The 15,783-nt window shown below is 51.9% G+C and overlaps 6 protein-coding genes across 6 annotated transcripts; 4 read left to right on the top strand and 2 right to left on the bottom strand.

The window, feature by feature from the left end:
- Nucleotides 1–53: 53 nt before the first annotated feature.
- Nucleotides 54–764, top strand: CGGC5_v011517 (uncharacterized protein; the record flags this gene model as incomplete). The annotated part of the gene is made up of 1 exon (XM_032032610.1): nucleotides 54–764. The coding sequence occupies one exon, from the start codon at nucleotides 54–56 to the stop codon at nucleotides 762–764; it is 711 nt and encodes a 236-aa protein (XP_031888192.1).
- Nucleotides 765–2,286: 1,522 nt separating this feature from the next.
- On the top strand, nucleotides 2,287–4,112 carry CGGC5_v011516 (putative transporter; the record flags this gene model as incomplete). The annotated part of the gene is made up of 7 exons (XM_032032611.1): nucleotides 2,287–2,488; nucleotides 2,541–2,585; nucleotides 2,650–2,708; nucleotides 2,773–3,051; nucleotides 3,103–3,162; nucleotides 3,214–3,468; nucleotides 3,525–4,112. 7 exons carry the CDS (start codon nucleotides 2,287–2,289, stop codon nucleotides 4,110–4,112), a joined length of 1,488 nt encoding a protein of 495 aa, XP_031888193.1.
- A 1,628-nt stretch (nucleotides 4,113–5,740) lies between these two features.
- Nucleotides 5,741–5,956, top strand: CGGC5_v011515 (uncharacterized protein; the record flags this gene model as incomplete). Its single annotated transcript, XM_032032612.1, has 1 exon — nucleotides 5,741–5,956. The coding sequence occupies one exon, from the start codon at nucleotides 5,741–5,743 to the stop codon at nucleotides 5,954–5,956; it is 216 nt and encodes a 71-aa protein (XP_031888190.1).
- A 370-nt stretch (nucleotides 5,957–6,326) lies between these two features.
- On the bottom strand, nucleotides 6,327–8,546 carry MUP1-0 (High-affinity methionine permease; the record flags this gene model as incomplete). The annotated part of the gene is made up of 9 exons (XM_032032613.1): nucleotides 6,327–6,567; nucleotides 6,628–6,880; nucleotides 6,935–7,071; nucleotides 7,128–7,302; nucleotides 7,366–7,459; nucleotides 7,535–7,791; nucleotides 7,854–7,949; nucleotides 8,000–8,239; nucleotides 8,288–8,546. 9 exons carry the CDS (start codon nucleotides 8,544–8,546, stop codon nucleotides 6,327–6,329), a joined length of 1,752 nt encoding a protein of 583 aa, XP_031888191.1.
- Nucleotides 8,547–9,426: 880 nt separating this feature from the next.
- On the bottom strand, nucleotides 9,427–10,849 carry CGGC5_v011513 (Taurine hydroxylase-like protein SAT17; the record flags this gene model as incomplete). Its single annotated transcript, XM_032032615.1, has 4 exons — nucleotides 9,427–9,616; nucleotides 9,675–9,980; nucleotides 10,033–10,519; nucleotides 10,576–10,849. 4 exons carry the CDS (start codon nucleotides 10,847–10,849, stop codon nucleotides 9,427–9,429), a joined length of 1,257 nt encoding a protein of 418 aa, XP_031888017.1.
- A 1,482-nt stretch (nucleotides 10,850–12,331) lies between these two features.
- On the top strand, nucleotides 12,332–14,360 carry CGGC5_v011512 (Carboxypeptidase S1-like protein B; the record flags this gene model as incomplete). The annotated part of the gene is made up of 4 exons (XM_032032616.1): nucleotides 12,332–12,469; nucleotides 12,517–12,802; nucleotides 12,855–14,286; nucleotides 14,345–14,360. The coding sequence occupies 4 exons, from the start codon at nucleotides 12,332–12,334 to the stop codon at nucleotides 14,358–14,360; spliced, it is 1,872 nt and encodes a 623-aa protein (XP_031888016.1).
- Nucleotides 14,361–15,783: the final 1,423 nt, after the last annotated feature.

Raw genomic sequence — 15,783 nt, 5'->3', positions numbered from 1 at the left:
TCATCTTTCAGTCAACTTTCCAGTTTTCTTTAAACACCCACCCAACAGTCAAAATGCAGTTCACCATCGCCACCATTGTTGCCTTCGCCGCCGCTGCCCAGGCCGGCCCCCTCGCCATCCGCGCCAACACCTGCAACAGCGCGCCTGCTGGCCCCGTCAACGCTGACGTCCAGCCTCGCTCCCAGCCTGCCGCGGCCAACGCCGACGCCTGCCAGAAGCTTTGCGAGGCTGACTCCGGCTGCCAGTCTTTCGTCTTCGGCCTTCCCCCCACCGGCACTACTCCCCTCTGCTACCTCTACGCCGTCCCGGCTGCTCAGGTGCCTCCCCAGAGCAACTCTAACCTGATGGTCTTCGATAAGGCTTGCACTGGCGTACCTACCGCCGCCCCCACCCAGAACAACAACAACGGCGCCGGCAACAACAACAACAACGGCCAGGCCAACAACAACAACGGTCAGGCTGCCAACAACGGCCAGACTGGTAACAACGGCCAGACTGAGCAGCCCAAGAAGCGCAACGTCTGCGGCGCCGCCCCCACCGGTCCTGCTACCAGCGCCCCCAACCCTCTGGTCACCCGCTCCGACATCGCCACCCAGGACGCCTGCCTTGCTCTCTGCAAGCAGACCTCTGGCTGCCAGGCTGTTGAGTTCGGCAAGCCCTCCGCCAACGAGCCCGTCCAGTGCCGCCTCTTCAACGTTCCCGCTGCTCAGCTCCCTGCCCCCACCAACGGCCAGACCTTCGTCGCTTTCGACACCGCCTGCTAAATGCATCGCCAACTCCGAGAGACCGCTACTCTCTCGCACAGGTCTCTGATCTGATCGGGGGACACATGGCGGTTTCCTTGGTCATGGCCTTGCCTACGACTGCTGCTCAACTCTGAGCGAAGCCAAACTCATCGAGGATGCGAGTTTGAGCTTGGGGGATTGTACACCAGACGCTTGTGATGACTGAATGGTTTCCTTGGTTGGTCTTGGTTCAAACACTCGCTTAGCCTGTTATCTTTCACTATTTGCATAGAAGGTCGTTCATTTGCTTTTATTTCTTAAAGGGTTTTCGAAAAGGACAAAAAAAGGATAGTTAGTGTATAGTAGGAAATCTTATAAAATCGTTCGGGGATGGGAAATTTGTTTTCTCTTTTGCCTTTTGCCTTTGTGAATGTTCTTCGCCAATGATTTGCGAGCCTCCCGCTACTTTCGGGTTCATTTCACTTGAAATGGGTTTTGGTGATCGGACTTAAACGCTCGTGGGCCTGCAGATGAATCTTTTCCTGATTGAGATGCATCTGGGCGATCCCGATTGCATTAGCAGTTAGTGAACGTGACATACTGATTGAGTTCGATGAAGAACTAAACACCGAGACTTTTGTGCATTGAGTGTCTCCGTATGAATGACGGTCTTTGGGCGTTTGCCGATCGTCCGTGTTGCTCCGATGCGCAACTGTGGGCACATCGGATATATGTGGAGACAAATGCGGCATCGGAGTTTCGGAGTGGGGCCGCATCACGGTCGGTCGGCTTTCTTCTCGGCCTCATGTTCGCCCGCACAAACCGTTCGCCGGCACTTGCAGGTGTCAGATCCAGCCGCGCGGAGAAACAAGATTTTGTTAGCTCATTCAAAGACACGTGGGGGTTCACCTCGAAGTTTGCCAAGCGAACTGTGTTATTTATCACAGAGCGACAATTGGGGGGTTGTTGGAGAAAGTTGGGGGAAAAGCCCCAGTTCGACGATGTCGCCATCGGCTTCAACATGTCGTGATCCGACCTTGAAGGGCCAATAGCCAATCACGACCAGCAGAAATTGTGTTTCATCATCCACCACCGATCGCGTAATCCACTCGACGCCGACAATCTGCAACGGTAGCTAAGATGAAATTGGAATGAGGAGCCGTAAATGTCATCATGGACCGATGATGCCATGCGTACCCAGGGAAACGGCAGTGAGAAATGCTCCCAGATACGCGTAGCTTCGACACAATGACACCCAGCCGAGGAGGAGCGAGGCCCCCAATTCAAGGTCCTTTTCCCTCGCCAATCTTATGTCTTAATTGCCTGCAGAGATTTGAACCCGGCCGTCTGGTCTCTTCACATCCGTTTGGGTCCGCATTGAAAAGCCGTGCGCGTGACCATAGAGTTTTCACCCAACACATAGCCCGCGTCAAAATCGACTTCAGGTGGATGCACGGCTGAGGTCGCGACCGAGAGAAGGTTTTTACGTACAGATTTTCCTCAGGAAACAACATCAAAGAACAATCGTCGAATAGAACGAGGCTCTTGCGCGACATTCAGGATGAGCGCGGTGAAGCCGGACCTCGCGCCCGAGAAGGCGTCAGAGGCGCCACTGAACGAGTCTAGCGGAGCGGAGAGTCCTTCAGAGATCGAAATTGGAGAGGAGGCAGTGAACGAGAAGGCATTGCTACGGAAGCTGGACGCAAAGCTTCTGCCTGCGGTCGGAATCCTATACCTGCTTTCTTTCCTCGACCGATCCAACGGTGAGCCATCGTGAGAGTATTTCGAGAGACGTAAGTGCTGATGCAAGAGCAGTTGGCAACGCAAGAATCGAGGGTCTCACCGACGACCTGCACATGAGTGAGTTCGGAGCTCGCAAGACACGGTGTCGTTTGAAGTATAATGGCCAGCTGACCCTCACCAGCTGGAAATGAGTATCTCACCGGTCTCACCCTGTACTTCATCGGATATGTTCTTTTCGAAGTAGGTCAACAGTCGTTTTCAAGACTTGGAAAACTACCGACGCATGTCTCTGACCTCCAATTAGATCCCATGCAACATCATCCTGAAGAGAACGACCCCTCGCTTCTGGCTTCCCACTCTCACCATTGCTTGGGGTGTTGTTGCTACTCTGATGGGTATCTGCACCAACATGGCCGGTTTCTTTGTCGCTAGGTTCTTCCTTGGCGTTACGGAAAGTGGTCTTTTCCCTGGAGTTGTCTTCTACTTTTCCATGTGGTATCGGCGTCGCGAGCGGCAATATCGCATTTCCCTCTTCTTCAGTGCTGCTTCTCTTGCAGGTGCTTTCGGTGGTATCCTCGCATGGGTAAGTATTTCGACATCATCACCAATAAATCAGCTTGCTAACAAGACTCAGGGCATCGGACACATGAAAGGAATTGTGTGGGCCAATGGTTGGCGATGGATCTTCATTTTGGTTCGTACTCAACTTCACCTGGCACCTCCATGACACTAATTCTGTGACCAGGAAGGTATTGCTACCGTCCTCATTGCCGTCGCCGCGTATTGGTTCATCCAGAACTACCCCGACACTGCTCAATTCGTCTCTGACAAGGAGCGTCGTTTCATCCGCGCCCGACTGGCTGCCGATAGCGATGCCACTCACGATGAGCGCTTCACGTGGGCCTACGTGTTGGACGCTCTGAAGGACCCGAAGTGTTGGTTGTACGGTTTGGGCTTTCACACCATGAGCCTGCCCCTCTACACATTTTCTCTGTTTTTGGTGAGTGCTAGGTCATGAATGAACACATGCTGAGCGATACAAGCTGACATATCTAGCCTACCATTATCAAGAACCTCGGATACACTGCTGCGAAGGCGCAGTTGCTCACGATTCCACCTTACGCTCTTGCCTTTGCTACGACATTGACCGTCGCAATCTACTCCGAACGAACCGGTCGCAGAGCGTTCTTCATCATGGGATCCTCCGCTTTCGCAGCCATCGGCTACATCATCCTCCTTGCCAACACCGACCCCGCGGGGAAGCCTGGTGTGTCATACCTCGGAACCTTCTTTGCCGCCGGTGGCATTTACCCTGCTACTGCCCTGGTCCTCTCATGGCCTGCCATCAACGTCTCTGGCCAGACCAAGCGCGCCGTGGGCAATGCCATGCAGATCACCATTGGCAACCTCGGCGCGGTGATGGGCACCCAGCTGTATCGCTCAAATGATGGCCCGCGGTACATTGTCGGTCACTCTCTGGCTTTGGCATACCTGATCGCCAACATTGCGGTTTGTGCTGTCTTGTACTTCGTTCTCAAGGGAGAAAACAAGAGGCGCGAAGCGATTGCGGAGGAAGTCAATGCTATTGGAGACTTGAGCGACTGGCCTGGCGACAAAGACCCTAGATGGCGTTTCCAGTACTAATACCCCCCCGAGACGGTGGCATGGATGAAAAGATCATCTAGTAATCCGAGGGCGCAAACGGAGTTCAGTTGCATAGATTGCAAGATACCATTTCCAGGTCCGGATCAGATAACCGCCCCCAACTGTCAGTTTCTCACGACGTAAGTAGTGGCAGACATAAGTAGTGGGTACGGCAATTAGCAAGACGAAGAGTGGGCTCAATTACTCAACATGCAATACCTTTCCAGAGAGTGATTGCTCCCGAGATCAGATGCTCGAGTCCATTCCTCACGGACGGGATGTGAGCATAGGTCGTCAATCGTCCACGAGACGAACTTCCCTTCGAATCAGCGCGACCAAGATATCAAACTCGGAGCATTCTTCCAAACGCCAGGGCTCCAGGGATTTCCTAGGGCCCCACAGGTGTGCTTGAAAAATATTCGCAAGAGACATTCCCTCATTCTCAATCTCGATCACTTTGGTGTATTTTTCTTAGAGGTCAAAAACAGAGATCCGAGTTGGCCCTCACCCATGGCAGAGATTGTCCAGGTTTGGTCTGCGTCGTGAGCATGTGAATCACAATGGCTGCGTTTGGCCCGAGCTCGAGTGGCCACAATTAGCGCCACTGAGCTGAGGCATCTGGTTATTCGAAGGAGGAGACTATTTACATAGGCGATATGCTGCCCAGAATGGTCAACTTCATTCTCAATCGCTCACTGTTTCTCAGGCATCCTTCCATCGATCAAATGGTACTGTCAAGAGATGTCGTTGAGAAGCTTAGGTTGCTGCCGAGCTCTTTCGAGCTTCATTTGGATGAAGAACAAGGAGAGATAGATGGTGTTCGAGGTCGTCATGAACGACATACATACTGCGAATCCGCATGTATTCGTCATGTATTGTTGTGTCACTTCGCTTTGCTTCTCAGTGTTCTTGGAAAACGGCGCTAAGTTTTAGGCGGCTTGACTGGCGGTCTTTTCCATCGTTCTTGGCACATCTAGCTAGCTTTGTGGAACTCTTGTGGCTTGTCGCGTGGACCCAATATTGGCTTATGAGGACGTGCAGCATTTCGACTGCTGTGGACAGCTCGGATATAAGAAGTGGAGTTGACTCACGATAGTAAACCACACGTGTTGCGTGACGGGTTCCTTCCGACGGCCAAGTCAGAGAGTGTTCGGCTCAAGCAAAGAGTAGAATACTAACCTCCCAACGGGAGACAATCCGTTCACCATCTGTATCCACAGGCTGACCAGCACTTCCCAGGATCAGAGTCATGGGCCAACCGACGGGAGATGGTTCTAGCCCGCTGCTATGATTTCTCGGCCGGCGGGATAACTCTAAAATACGAATTACTCCTGAGTTCCGACACGATCATACTATAGAACAATCCACTATCATTTGAGATAGATTAGAAGTTCTACACACAAATTGTTCTCGCCTTGGCCGGCATAACTGACCGAACTATAAAGGGTGCGCCAGAACCTTAAGTCAAATAATCTTCCTACAACCACCATCATCCTTTGCCAAATCAACGAAATCGCGAACCATATTATACATAGTTTATATCGCAATTGTCACTGTAGGTGCAATGACAAGTTCCTGTCCAAACAAGCTTTGACTAAGTTGGTGACTAGACCAAAACCTAGCCTACCATGCAGATCACAGGCTTCGCCGCGGCCATCGCTGCTGTCTTCTTCGCCGCTAGCGTTATTGCCACGTGCACCACCTCCTGGCCGGGCTACACCTGCAATGGAGCGCAGCTGGCATGCTGCATGGATATCAGCTATGGCGTGATGGATCAGAGCAAGAAGGACGAGAACTGGAGATACGATTGGACTCGGGCTAACTGCAACACCTGCAAGGCATGAATTTAATACTGGCAGAGATCGGAGAGTGCGTCTGGGACGTTGAGTTGGCAACTAGATACTACATCAATACTGCAAACCAAGAATCTAATCATGACCTAATAGAAGTTTCGTCGCAGACCCTCTACTCAAGGATCACGACAAAATTGTGGTGATAGTAACGGCACCTGCGGCAATCAAGACACCTACCAAGGTTGGATCATGACGTCTTATTTGGCTGCCTCATTCTTATTTCCTCCATGGTTTAGCTTAATAGATCATAGGAAACGTAACTGTCGATGGATGGGTGGCTAAATGCTGACCGACATGAACAACTATCTATCTCCCGCCACCATAGCCGATTGCTGATTATTGCTCCTGAATCCTTCAAACCTCACACAGCTACTGGCTTCTTTTCTTCCTCGGATCCTGGAACACTTGCAACTTGTTGCAGCGGCCGTCCAACATGATCGTGCGTGGCATCCCATTCAGCTAAGTCGGCAACCGGGACTTTGACGAGCTTGTGACTCTGAGCGCCGTCGGCCAGCTCCAAGACCTGCTGCCTGATACGGTAGCCCCTCGCTTTCGGGACCACGTAGATCCAAAGCCAGTAGTACACACCACAGCCAAGAAGACTAGTAACTGTTGTCAGTGCGAGTTCTTCATCAATGCTGGTTTTCCTGGGGCCAACTCACATGCCGATGCCGGCAACGACGTATGTGGCATACCAGAAGCTCACATCGCCGGCAAACACGCCACCCTCAGGGGGATACCAAGGCATGATGAGGAGATACAAGTCCTTTGCGATGTTGAAGATGATTATGATGTCCCATGCTTTGAGCTCAGGAGGAGGGAGATTGAGACGACTGCGACGCCAGCGAACGACGTATAGTCCCACTGACATGACGAAACCGAAGAATGCGGAAGGGTAGACCTGGAGGTCAGCAACTATATTTCTGTTAGTTCTCAAACTATCAAAATATGAGTGGCGTGTAGACCTACTAAAGTTAAAAGCGTCGCCGGCGGGAGGAGCGACAATCATTATTATAGTCAAGATGTATTTGACGAGATAAGGACCCAGGGTCGTGCCAAAAGGTCTCGTTGACGCCCAGAACCGAGGATAGGGCAGAACACCCTGTCTGAAAAAGAAGCTCCATCAGTATGGTCTTCTATTAAATGCTCATATTCATCATACCTTCCACATTCTCGTAGCATTCGAGAAGATCCGATTAGCACTGTCAGGAGATTGCCGAAGGAGCTCAATGCAATGAGGAAATTGAGCCCTCTGACCGCACCGCTGGAACCGAAAACGTTGGTGAAGAAAAGACTTGCTGCGATCTGTTCGGCTGCTGCCAAGTCCGCTTTTGGTACTGTTCAAAGTGAGTCAGTATCGCCTGAGAACAGCAAAGGTGTGTTTGTTGGCCAAGACGTACCGGCGGCGAAATAGGCAATGTTGACTAAGATGTAGAGGATGGTCACAATGCCAAGAGAAATCCACCCGTACTTCCTGATTTGTTTCACCGGGTTCTGATTGTCACCTCGTTAGCGTTTTGTACTGACAAAGAGGCCGATATCAAACTGCCCAATCATCTCCGAACATACCTTCACCTCATTCACGACATTGAAGGCGTTCTCGAAACCAGCATACGAGAAAATGATTCTGTAAAGAGCATTCGTCAAGCCGTAAGCCGTCGCCTGACCATCAAATGAGTTCTCGAAGTTTGCATGCGGTTCAGGGACTTTAGTGTGGCCTCCTAGTACAACCAATCCCGTGATGGCGATGAAGACTAGCGTCAACAGCTTGACGGCACCGACTCCATTGGAGAACTGATAAGCGAAGTTGTTGTGTAGGGCAACAACTGAGAGTACCCAGTCAGTAAGTTGAGAAAGATCTTGCTTCAGATTTGCGAGGTGAGCTCACCTAATGTGGCGACAGTGTACCCAGCCACCGCCACACCCTTCAACTGCCAGGGCCCTGGAGTCGACCCTGCTACTTTGAACAGATACTGAGAAAGAACTGGATTGAATTAGCAACGAGATACAAGAGATAAGAATAGGGACGGCTACCAATAGCATTGCCACTGCTGAAAGACAGTGCCACAGACTGGAAGGCGAATGCCGTAGGAAACAGCCACTTTGGTCGCGGGTATGCCTGTTCCAAATAAACCACTTCAGAGCCGGATCTGTTTGGAAAGTACGAAGCGAATTCGAGATACACGGAGAAAGAGGCGATCGAAGTCAGGAACCCCAGGGCCCAGTAGATCATACTCAGCCCAACTGAACCAGTACCCTTCAGGATTGCGGAAGCTGCGGCTTGTCAGTGCATATGTCAAGAAGAGGATATCCGTAACACACGAGTTGAGTAGACACCAGTCCCAATCATTTTGCTCACATTGAGAAAGACGATCGTGACGGGCCCGACAGCATATCCTAACGGCGAACTCCTCTCAACTGGGGCACCCGTTGCCTCCTGGTAGGAGGGACCTGAATCGTTTCCGCCTTTCTCGACGACATAGTGAAGGCTTCCATCAGTAACGTCCGACTCATGGCCCGAGTTCGCATCGGCGCTGTCTTCATTGTCGCGACTTTTGAACGGTCGCCGTAGGAAAGACATCTTGTGACCAGACTGGGGTCAAAAGCAGAAAGATAACAACGATGAAGTAAATGGAGGAGGCGACCTTGCTGAACGCACTGAACTCAGGGGTTTCATACATTGGACGATCGTATGGCAGTATATTTATGTAAACACCAACATCATGGCATCCCGCGGGGTACCATCTCGGCCTCGGTCGCTCTCCCAACCCACAGACCCATGCGCCTACGCCAGCTTGCATTATCTCCCGGGGTCGAGGGTGCCTGCATCCCCGTAACGCCAGAACGAAATCACCAATGCAGCGCCTAGACGCGATGCTGATTGATACCGATACTTGAAGTCGGCACTAGGTCGCTATCTTCGCGTCGGACTGTGGGGGATTGTGACGGTGCGTTCCAGGGTCCCGATAACGCAATTGTAGGGTCAGTTGTAGCAATCCAACGACAGGCGGGATGATAAGGTTTGGAGCAGGTTGTCTTAGCTCAGGTGTTGATGGTGTGTCGGTTGGCCCGATGTATTCCCAGACGTCTTGCAGATACCATTAGTCGCAGTCGGCTCAAGTAGACGGAGTTGGTTCAGGCCGCGGAGGCCAAGCCCAATTGGTGCAATGCCGTGACGACGTCATCCGGTCCTGGGAAGATGCGATCGTGCTGCGCAAGCTTACAACTCGCAACTGGCATTCAATCAGCCATGAATGGGCAATACTGAATGGAGCGAGTCATGAGATAGGAGATTACTTCTTGATTGCCAATTCGATTACATTTGACGTGGGATGATACTTTGTCTTTGAACCTCTTTCATTCATTGGCTCACTGGAGATGCACCTGGCGCGAAGGAAACGCGTGGCAGCCGAATGGACAATAGGCAATTGGCCAGGCCTACTATTAGACGTTTCTTTTATCTACGCCTTTGCGTCCTCTTTCTCTGGCTTAAATTCACCTCGACTAGCACTGCGAATCTGCGGCTCCAGAGGGAACACTGATTTCTCCGCAGTTACTCCAGCATACACTCTGTCCCATCTCTCCCTCAGCGCATCCGGCGTCTTCCATGCGTGCTCGGGGTCTCGAAGCCACAAGCGTGTGAGGTGACGCCTGGCCAAAGTGTTAGCAATCATTCAGCTGACGCGTCGTTTAATGGTCTTCGACTTACTGCTTTTCTTCAGAGTCAACGAACCCTCCACGTGCGTGGAAGATGCTCAGATTGTTCGCATATTGAATGTCTCCTTGGTGAAAGTGGAGGGATACTCGGTACTTCTCAGCAGTAAAGTGCAGAGCATCGAGGGCTTCCGCCTGAGCTTCCGTGATGGGAGGAATGTCAGATGAACGCGGAAGCCCCCAATATCCGGTGAAGCTTCTTCGCGCGTATTGGATGATCAAGCGTTCCGGCTTGTCGCCTTCCGATGGTTGGAAGTGCAACAGAGGACGAGTGCTGTACGACCTACCGTCCTTACCGAACCTGTATCTGCGGTGAGTATCACAGCCGACCACACGAGGAAAGGATTGCATACTCATCAGCGTTCCAAGGTTCCGCCAATGTACGGATCAGATCAGGCCGCGTTCTAGCGAGCTCGTTGTAGACAAACCAGCTGCTTGAAAGGTAGCTCTGACCGCCCTCAGCAGCCTCACCAAGGGCGAAAAGTGCAATCACGTCACCCGAGTCAGTGTGAAATACCTGCTTATCGGTGGTGTATGCGGGTGCCCCGATTCTTTGAGCGTCAACGACCTTGGTGAGATCCTTGATGTGAGCGAGGACAACGTCCGCTGGCTCGCCGTTGAATTGAGTGTCTTGTCTCCCGCGGATGGGTGCGACATGAGATGAGATTCCGGCGTAGATGATCACATTCTCTTCGCGGTTGTACTTGGTGACTGGTACTCCGCGCACAACTTTGAAGCCATGGCCGTTGTGAACCTCATCGGAGATGGCGCGAAGAGTCTTGTGCAAGTTGGGCAGCGGAAATGTCTCCTGGTTAATCTCACCAAGGGGCTTCTTCAGTGCTGCAAGGAGAGTTACTCAAACGGTCCAGGTTGACGAACATGCGTTATTCACATACACTTGAAGTGCTGGAGAGCTTCATCGACCTCTTTCTTGTCGGCATCCGTTAACACATAGTTCCAGTCGTATGTCTCAGCCAAAGTGTTGCCATCCCAGACGAGCTTTGACTCCAACTTTTGAGGAAACCCGTCGGGGAGAGAATTGTTCAGCTTTTCTTGCTCATGACGGCGCTGAATCCTTGCCAGGTAGTTGTCGTGGTTAGGCGCGTAGCCAATGTCCGGTTGACCAGGAGGTCCTGCGAGGAGAGGAGCTTGAACTGCAGCGGCGGCCATTTCGATGATGGTCTGAGAGGTTTGCTTGATGAGATCGTAGTAAATTCGAAGGCCGGCTTTTACACGTTTATATCATCGTCCTCACGAGGTCAAACACGCCCTAATGTTGACTCAAACATCCGTTAGTGGGGACAATCGAATCACAATTCGAGACGGCATGCGCATCCGAGGTCAAGTGTACATAAAATTCCCCAACAACATCTCAGCGGGCCAATCACCGCGCCATTATTCAATATTGCATTTGTCAGGAAGGATGCTTTCACATATAGTTGACGATCAACACCATGCCTCTCAGTGGTCGTGGTGCGCTTCCAGCTGTTTGCCATCCCGAGCTGGAAAGGCGTCATCTTCGTTGTGTTCCGGCTTTGCGGGGAACCCTGAAACGCGATTCGGCGGCGTCATTCCCCCAGGTATGTCGCAATCACAGGCCAATCTGGTCCCGGATCGCGACAACAATATCGGCAAAAGTGAGGCAGACGCCGAGACCTCCGCACGTAGGACCTTGCGTATGAGTAAGCCTCAAGCTTTGCGTGCCGATCCACGTCCCATGCCGGCCCCGACCGGAGCGGAGGGTTCCCCACCTACCGGTCCCGGTCGAAATCCACTCTGGCTCGGGCCGTTCGGAGCTGAGTCCGGATGATAACTGAAACGCAAGGACTCCAACCTCAGTGCCAGCTATTCTTTCAAAGTGATGATCTGAACTTCATAAGATCTTGGCTTTTCATGCGAATCATCATTGAACGCGAGTGCGGCTGTCTTGTCTGAAGTTAGGGAGTGCTATCCGAACGGATGCTTCCACTTAGCCGGACGGAGTACTCCTTACTCGTCTTATCTGTTATTTCAGATTATTGTTCTTGGTGTCTTGATCATCGGCTGTCCAATCATCCTGACTATTGTCGTCGCGATGATTGAAGCTTCTGTTTCGTTGTTATCGCTATGATGATCGTTGTCGCAGCTGCTGTCGTTGTCGTCGTTGTCCTGTATTCAATTATTGGCTGTACACAAGGTTCACCATGATGCACCATGAGGATCACCAGCACCCGGATGAGCAGGATGTTTGATATGGACTTTTCGTCCCAGCGGTGCATTCAAAGCGGGAATAAAGCTTCGAGCAATCACTCCCATTGGCCAATTCATCCGCCAACTCAACGCATCCCGCAGCCGAGTCTTGGCCTCCTCCGGGTCTCCTAGCGACCCCGCACCCATCCCCTGCCCCTCTCACCAGAAAACTGAATCGGCTTCCGGGCAAGCTTGATACGACTTCCTTGGCGGTGCAACCTCCGTACATAAGCGCACGATGATGGTGAATCATTGAGCACCAAGCGCCGAAGTAGGAAGGTCAGAAATCAACACGAGCGGGGAAAATCAGAGTTAATGACATTTATCGATTGCTCGTCCTCCCCCAGATGCCGCGCCAGAAAGATCTTGCAATCTCTTTTTCTTGGATCTGAAGCCGGCCATAGCTTGAGCATCGTCGACAGGATGCGGAAATCTTTCTCGGTTGTCGCCGTTACGACAGCTTTGATCCAGTCTTCGCTAGCCCAATTCCCGCCGACGCCTGAAGGAGTCACAGTCCTCAAGTCCAAGTTTGACGAAAACATCACGATATCCTACAAAGAGGTATTCGCTCTGACCCCGTCTTTTTGGACAACACCTAACGACCGTAGCCCAATCTCTGTGAGGAAACCGAGGGTGTCAAGTCATACGCCGGCTACATTCACCTCCCTCCCGGAACTCTCGAGGGAGTGGTTCAAGAGCAAGACTACGAGATCAACACATTTTTCTGGTTCTTCGAGGCCAAAGAAGATCCGGAAAATGCGCCACTTTCAATCTGGATGAACGGTGGACCGGGCAGCTCGTCAATGCCGGGGCTGTTCAACGAGAACGGGCCGTGCTACATCAACAATGACTCCAACTCCACGCGACCCAGCGAATGGTCATGGAACAACCACGGTATGCGTACTCTGAAAATCTTTGATTCGTATGCGTGGCTAATCTGAGAAAGTCAACATGCTCTACATCGACCAACCTGTCCAAGTTGGCTTCTCCTACAACACTCTCCGCAACGTGACCCGCAACCTCTTTGGAAGCACTCAAACCCTGAATGCATCTTCCCCGATCCCAGCCCAAAACGTGACGTTCCAAACGGGCACTCTCCCAGTCGACAACCGCAACACCACATCCTGGGGCAGCCGCAACGCCGCCATTGCACTTTGGCATTTCTCGCAGGTCTGGTTCCAGGAGTTTCCAGGCTACCACCCGAACAACGACCGCATCAGCATTGCCACCCAATCGTATGGCGGACGCTACGGACCTGCTTTTGCTGCATACTTCCAGGAACAAAATGAGAAGATTCAGAATGGGACGTGGGACGGAACCGAAGGGGAGCAGTACATCCTCAATCTTGACACCTTGCTTATCGTGAACGGCTGCATCGATCGTCAGGTTCAGTGGCCTTCGTACCCTGAGATGGCCTTCAACAACACCTATGGAATCGAGACAGTCAATGAGACGGTATATGCTGGCATGGTGGACGCATACTACCGTGAAGGCGGCTGCCGCGACCGCATCGACGCCTGTCGTGAAGTCTCTTCCTCTTACGACCCCGAGAATATCGGCACGAACGCCAGCGTAAACGCCATCTGCCAAGACGCAGAAACATTCTGCACAAACAACGTCCGCGACCCTTACCTCGACGTCTCTGGCCGTGATTACTACGACGTGACCCAGATCGACCCCACACTCTTCCCGGCACCTTTCACCGCCGGATATCTCAACCAGCCGCACATCCAAACCGCTCTCGGTGTGCCTCTGAATTGGACCGGTAGTTCCAGCGCTTCGTCGTCTGCTTTCCGTGGCATCGGAGACTACCCGCGTCCGGGCTGGATTGAGGACATTGCATACTTGCTACATAGCGGCATCAAGGTGTCTTTGATGTTCGGTGATCGCGACTTTGCTTGTAACTGGATCGGTGGAGAGCAAGTGTCTCTCGCCATCCCATGGGCCGATCAGGAGAACTTCGCCAAGGCGGGGTATCAGCCTCTTCTCACAAATGAGACCTACGAAGGCGGTCAAGTTCGTCAGTACGGGAATCTGTCTTTCATCAGAGTCTACCAAGCAGGCCATGCGGTACCTGCGTACCAGCCAGAGTCCGCGTATCAAATCTTCAACCGTGCCTTGTTCAACCTTGACGTCGCGACTGGCAAGGTAGACACCGCATTGAACTCGAATTACAGCACTCAAGGCCCGTCGGACACCTTTGCGATCAGGAATGAGGTCCCGCCGCAGTATGAGGACTTCTGCTACGTGCTGGACCCAAGCACGTGTACCGAGGAGCAAGTGGCTGCTCTCCGGAATGGTACGGGTGTCATCAAAGACTACATCATGACTGAGCCGGCGTACGATGCTGCCGCCGCTCGTTTTATGAAGCGAGACATGTTAGTCAATCCCCTTTCCTTATTACTTGACTGGCATTGCTAACTATGTTTTCCCTAGTCTGGATGACGAGTGACGAGTGATTAGTGGATGATAGGTAATCCACAGGATTGTGACGTACTTCACGCACTTTCTTACTCTACAATAGATGGCACTGAGAACATTCCAATCAACAACTAAGCATAGCCTCTGATGAACCTTTCTGCATATTAATTACGAGGGAGGGGCAGAATACGAAGAAGAAGAGGAGCTGTCCAGTGCGAGTAGTCACTGACTCGAACTGTGTGGCTATCGACTAATTACGCAGTAAGCTGACAACCCACTCTGAACGAGACCTATCATATTTCATGCAGTGTGGCACCCCGCAAGCGAAAGCCCACCCGGTGGGACACATCAATTTGATCCATCAGATCAGATTAGATTAGATCACACCCAGTAAAAGCCAGAGCCTGCGCTTGCATTGACATCTTTTCGTCCTAAATACTATGTCAGTTCGGACTTTTTCACTTCTCCGGTTCAGACCGAGCAGCACACCGTTGTCCTACGTACACGGGCGATACCAGATTGGGAGAACCGCCCAATCGCAATATACGCTACAGTCCAGAAAGAGGATATGCCCGGCCTCCTGGTTCTTCCAGGCTACCATATACAAGTCCACATTTGCCCTTTTCTGGCAAACGCCGGTAGGAGAACACAACATCGACTGATTGAACGTGCCATACATCCACACCCATGTACACACTACATAGGTATGTTCGGTATACTTGGTTGTCTTGACTTTTAGACGGATTGTCTCTGGCGTAGGGACTGTTGAGTTACGTTACGCTGGATTTTGTAGTTCTACTAGTGTACTAGAGGCTTTGGGCTGTCTACGGGCAGTTGATGAGCAGAATGCCCTGTCTGAATGGTTCATTCAGTGCCTATGTAAGGTCATCAGTGGTAAGAGAGACTCAACCCCGGCCTCGTCTAAAAAGTCGAAGATGATCGTTGAAGCCCAAGATAACTCTCCAGCGGCCCAGCAGAACGAAGTGGACGCGAGAAACGCTGGAGTCCAAGGAGAAAATGAAAAGAAAGATGATATAACAGCTATTCTGGCAGGCCCCGGTAAACCAACCTTCCAACAGCAGCGAGAGAGGGAAATCTTGCAGAGCGAAGAGCGCCTTATCGACACCGTTAGTGGGAAGATGTACCTGCGATACGTCCAATTTGGCAACGCCTGAATGACGGAACCTCTCTTCTTCGCGTCCGTGTTTCAGGAACAAGTGTCGTCTTGCCTGGGTGGCTCAGCTGGCGGCAGCAGAACCATGACCTAGCGATATAAGAGAGCCAATACATGGGAGGTCACGCCGCGTGGGGCCTCGAGCAGTCTCTTGGACCATTCTTGACGAGCACTTTCTTCGCCCTGTTCTGCTTCTGGTGCTCCAACCGTCTTCACTGCAGCGTTCTCAGACGTGCTGATGGCCCCCATCGCATTCTCCGTGTGCAACATCTTGTCGATC

This window comes from Colletotrichum fructicola (assembly GCF_000319635.2).
Source record: "Colletotrichum fructicola Nara gc5 chromosome Unknown KSG_Nara_v1_contig06, whole genome shotgun sequence".
In the NCBI taxonomy this organism is placed as follows: Eukaryota; Fungi; Ascomycota; class Sordariomycetes; order Glomerellales; family Glomerellaceae; genus Colletotrichum; species Colletotrichum fructicola.
Note: the sequence above shows the minus strand (reverse complement) of the source record. Positions and strands in the feature narration are given on the sequence as shown.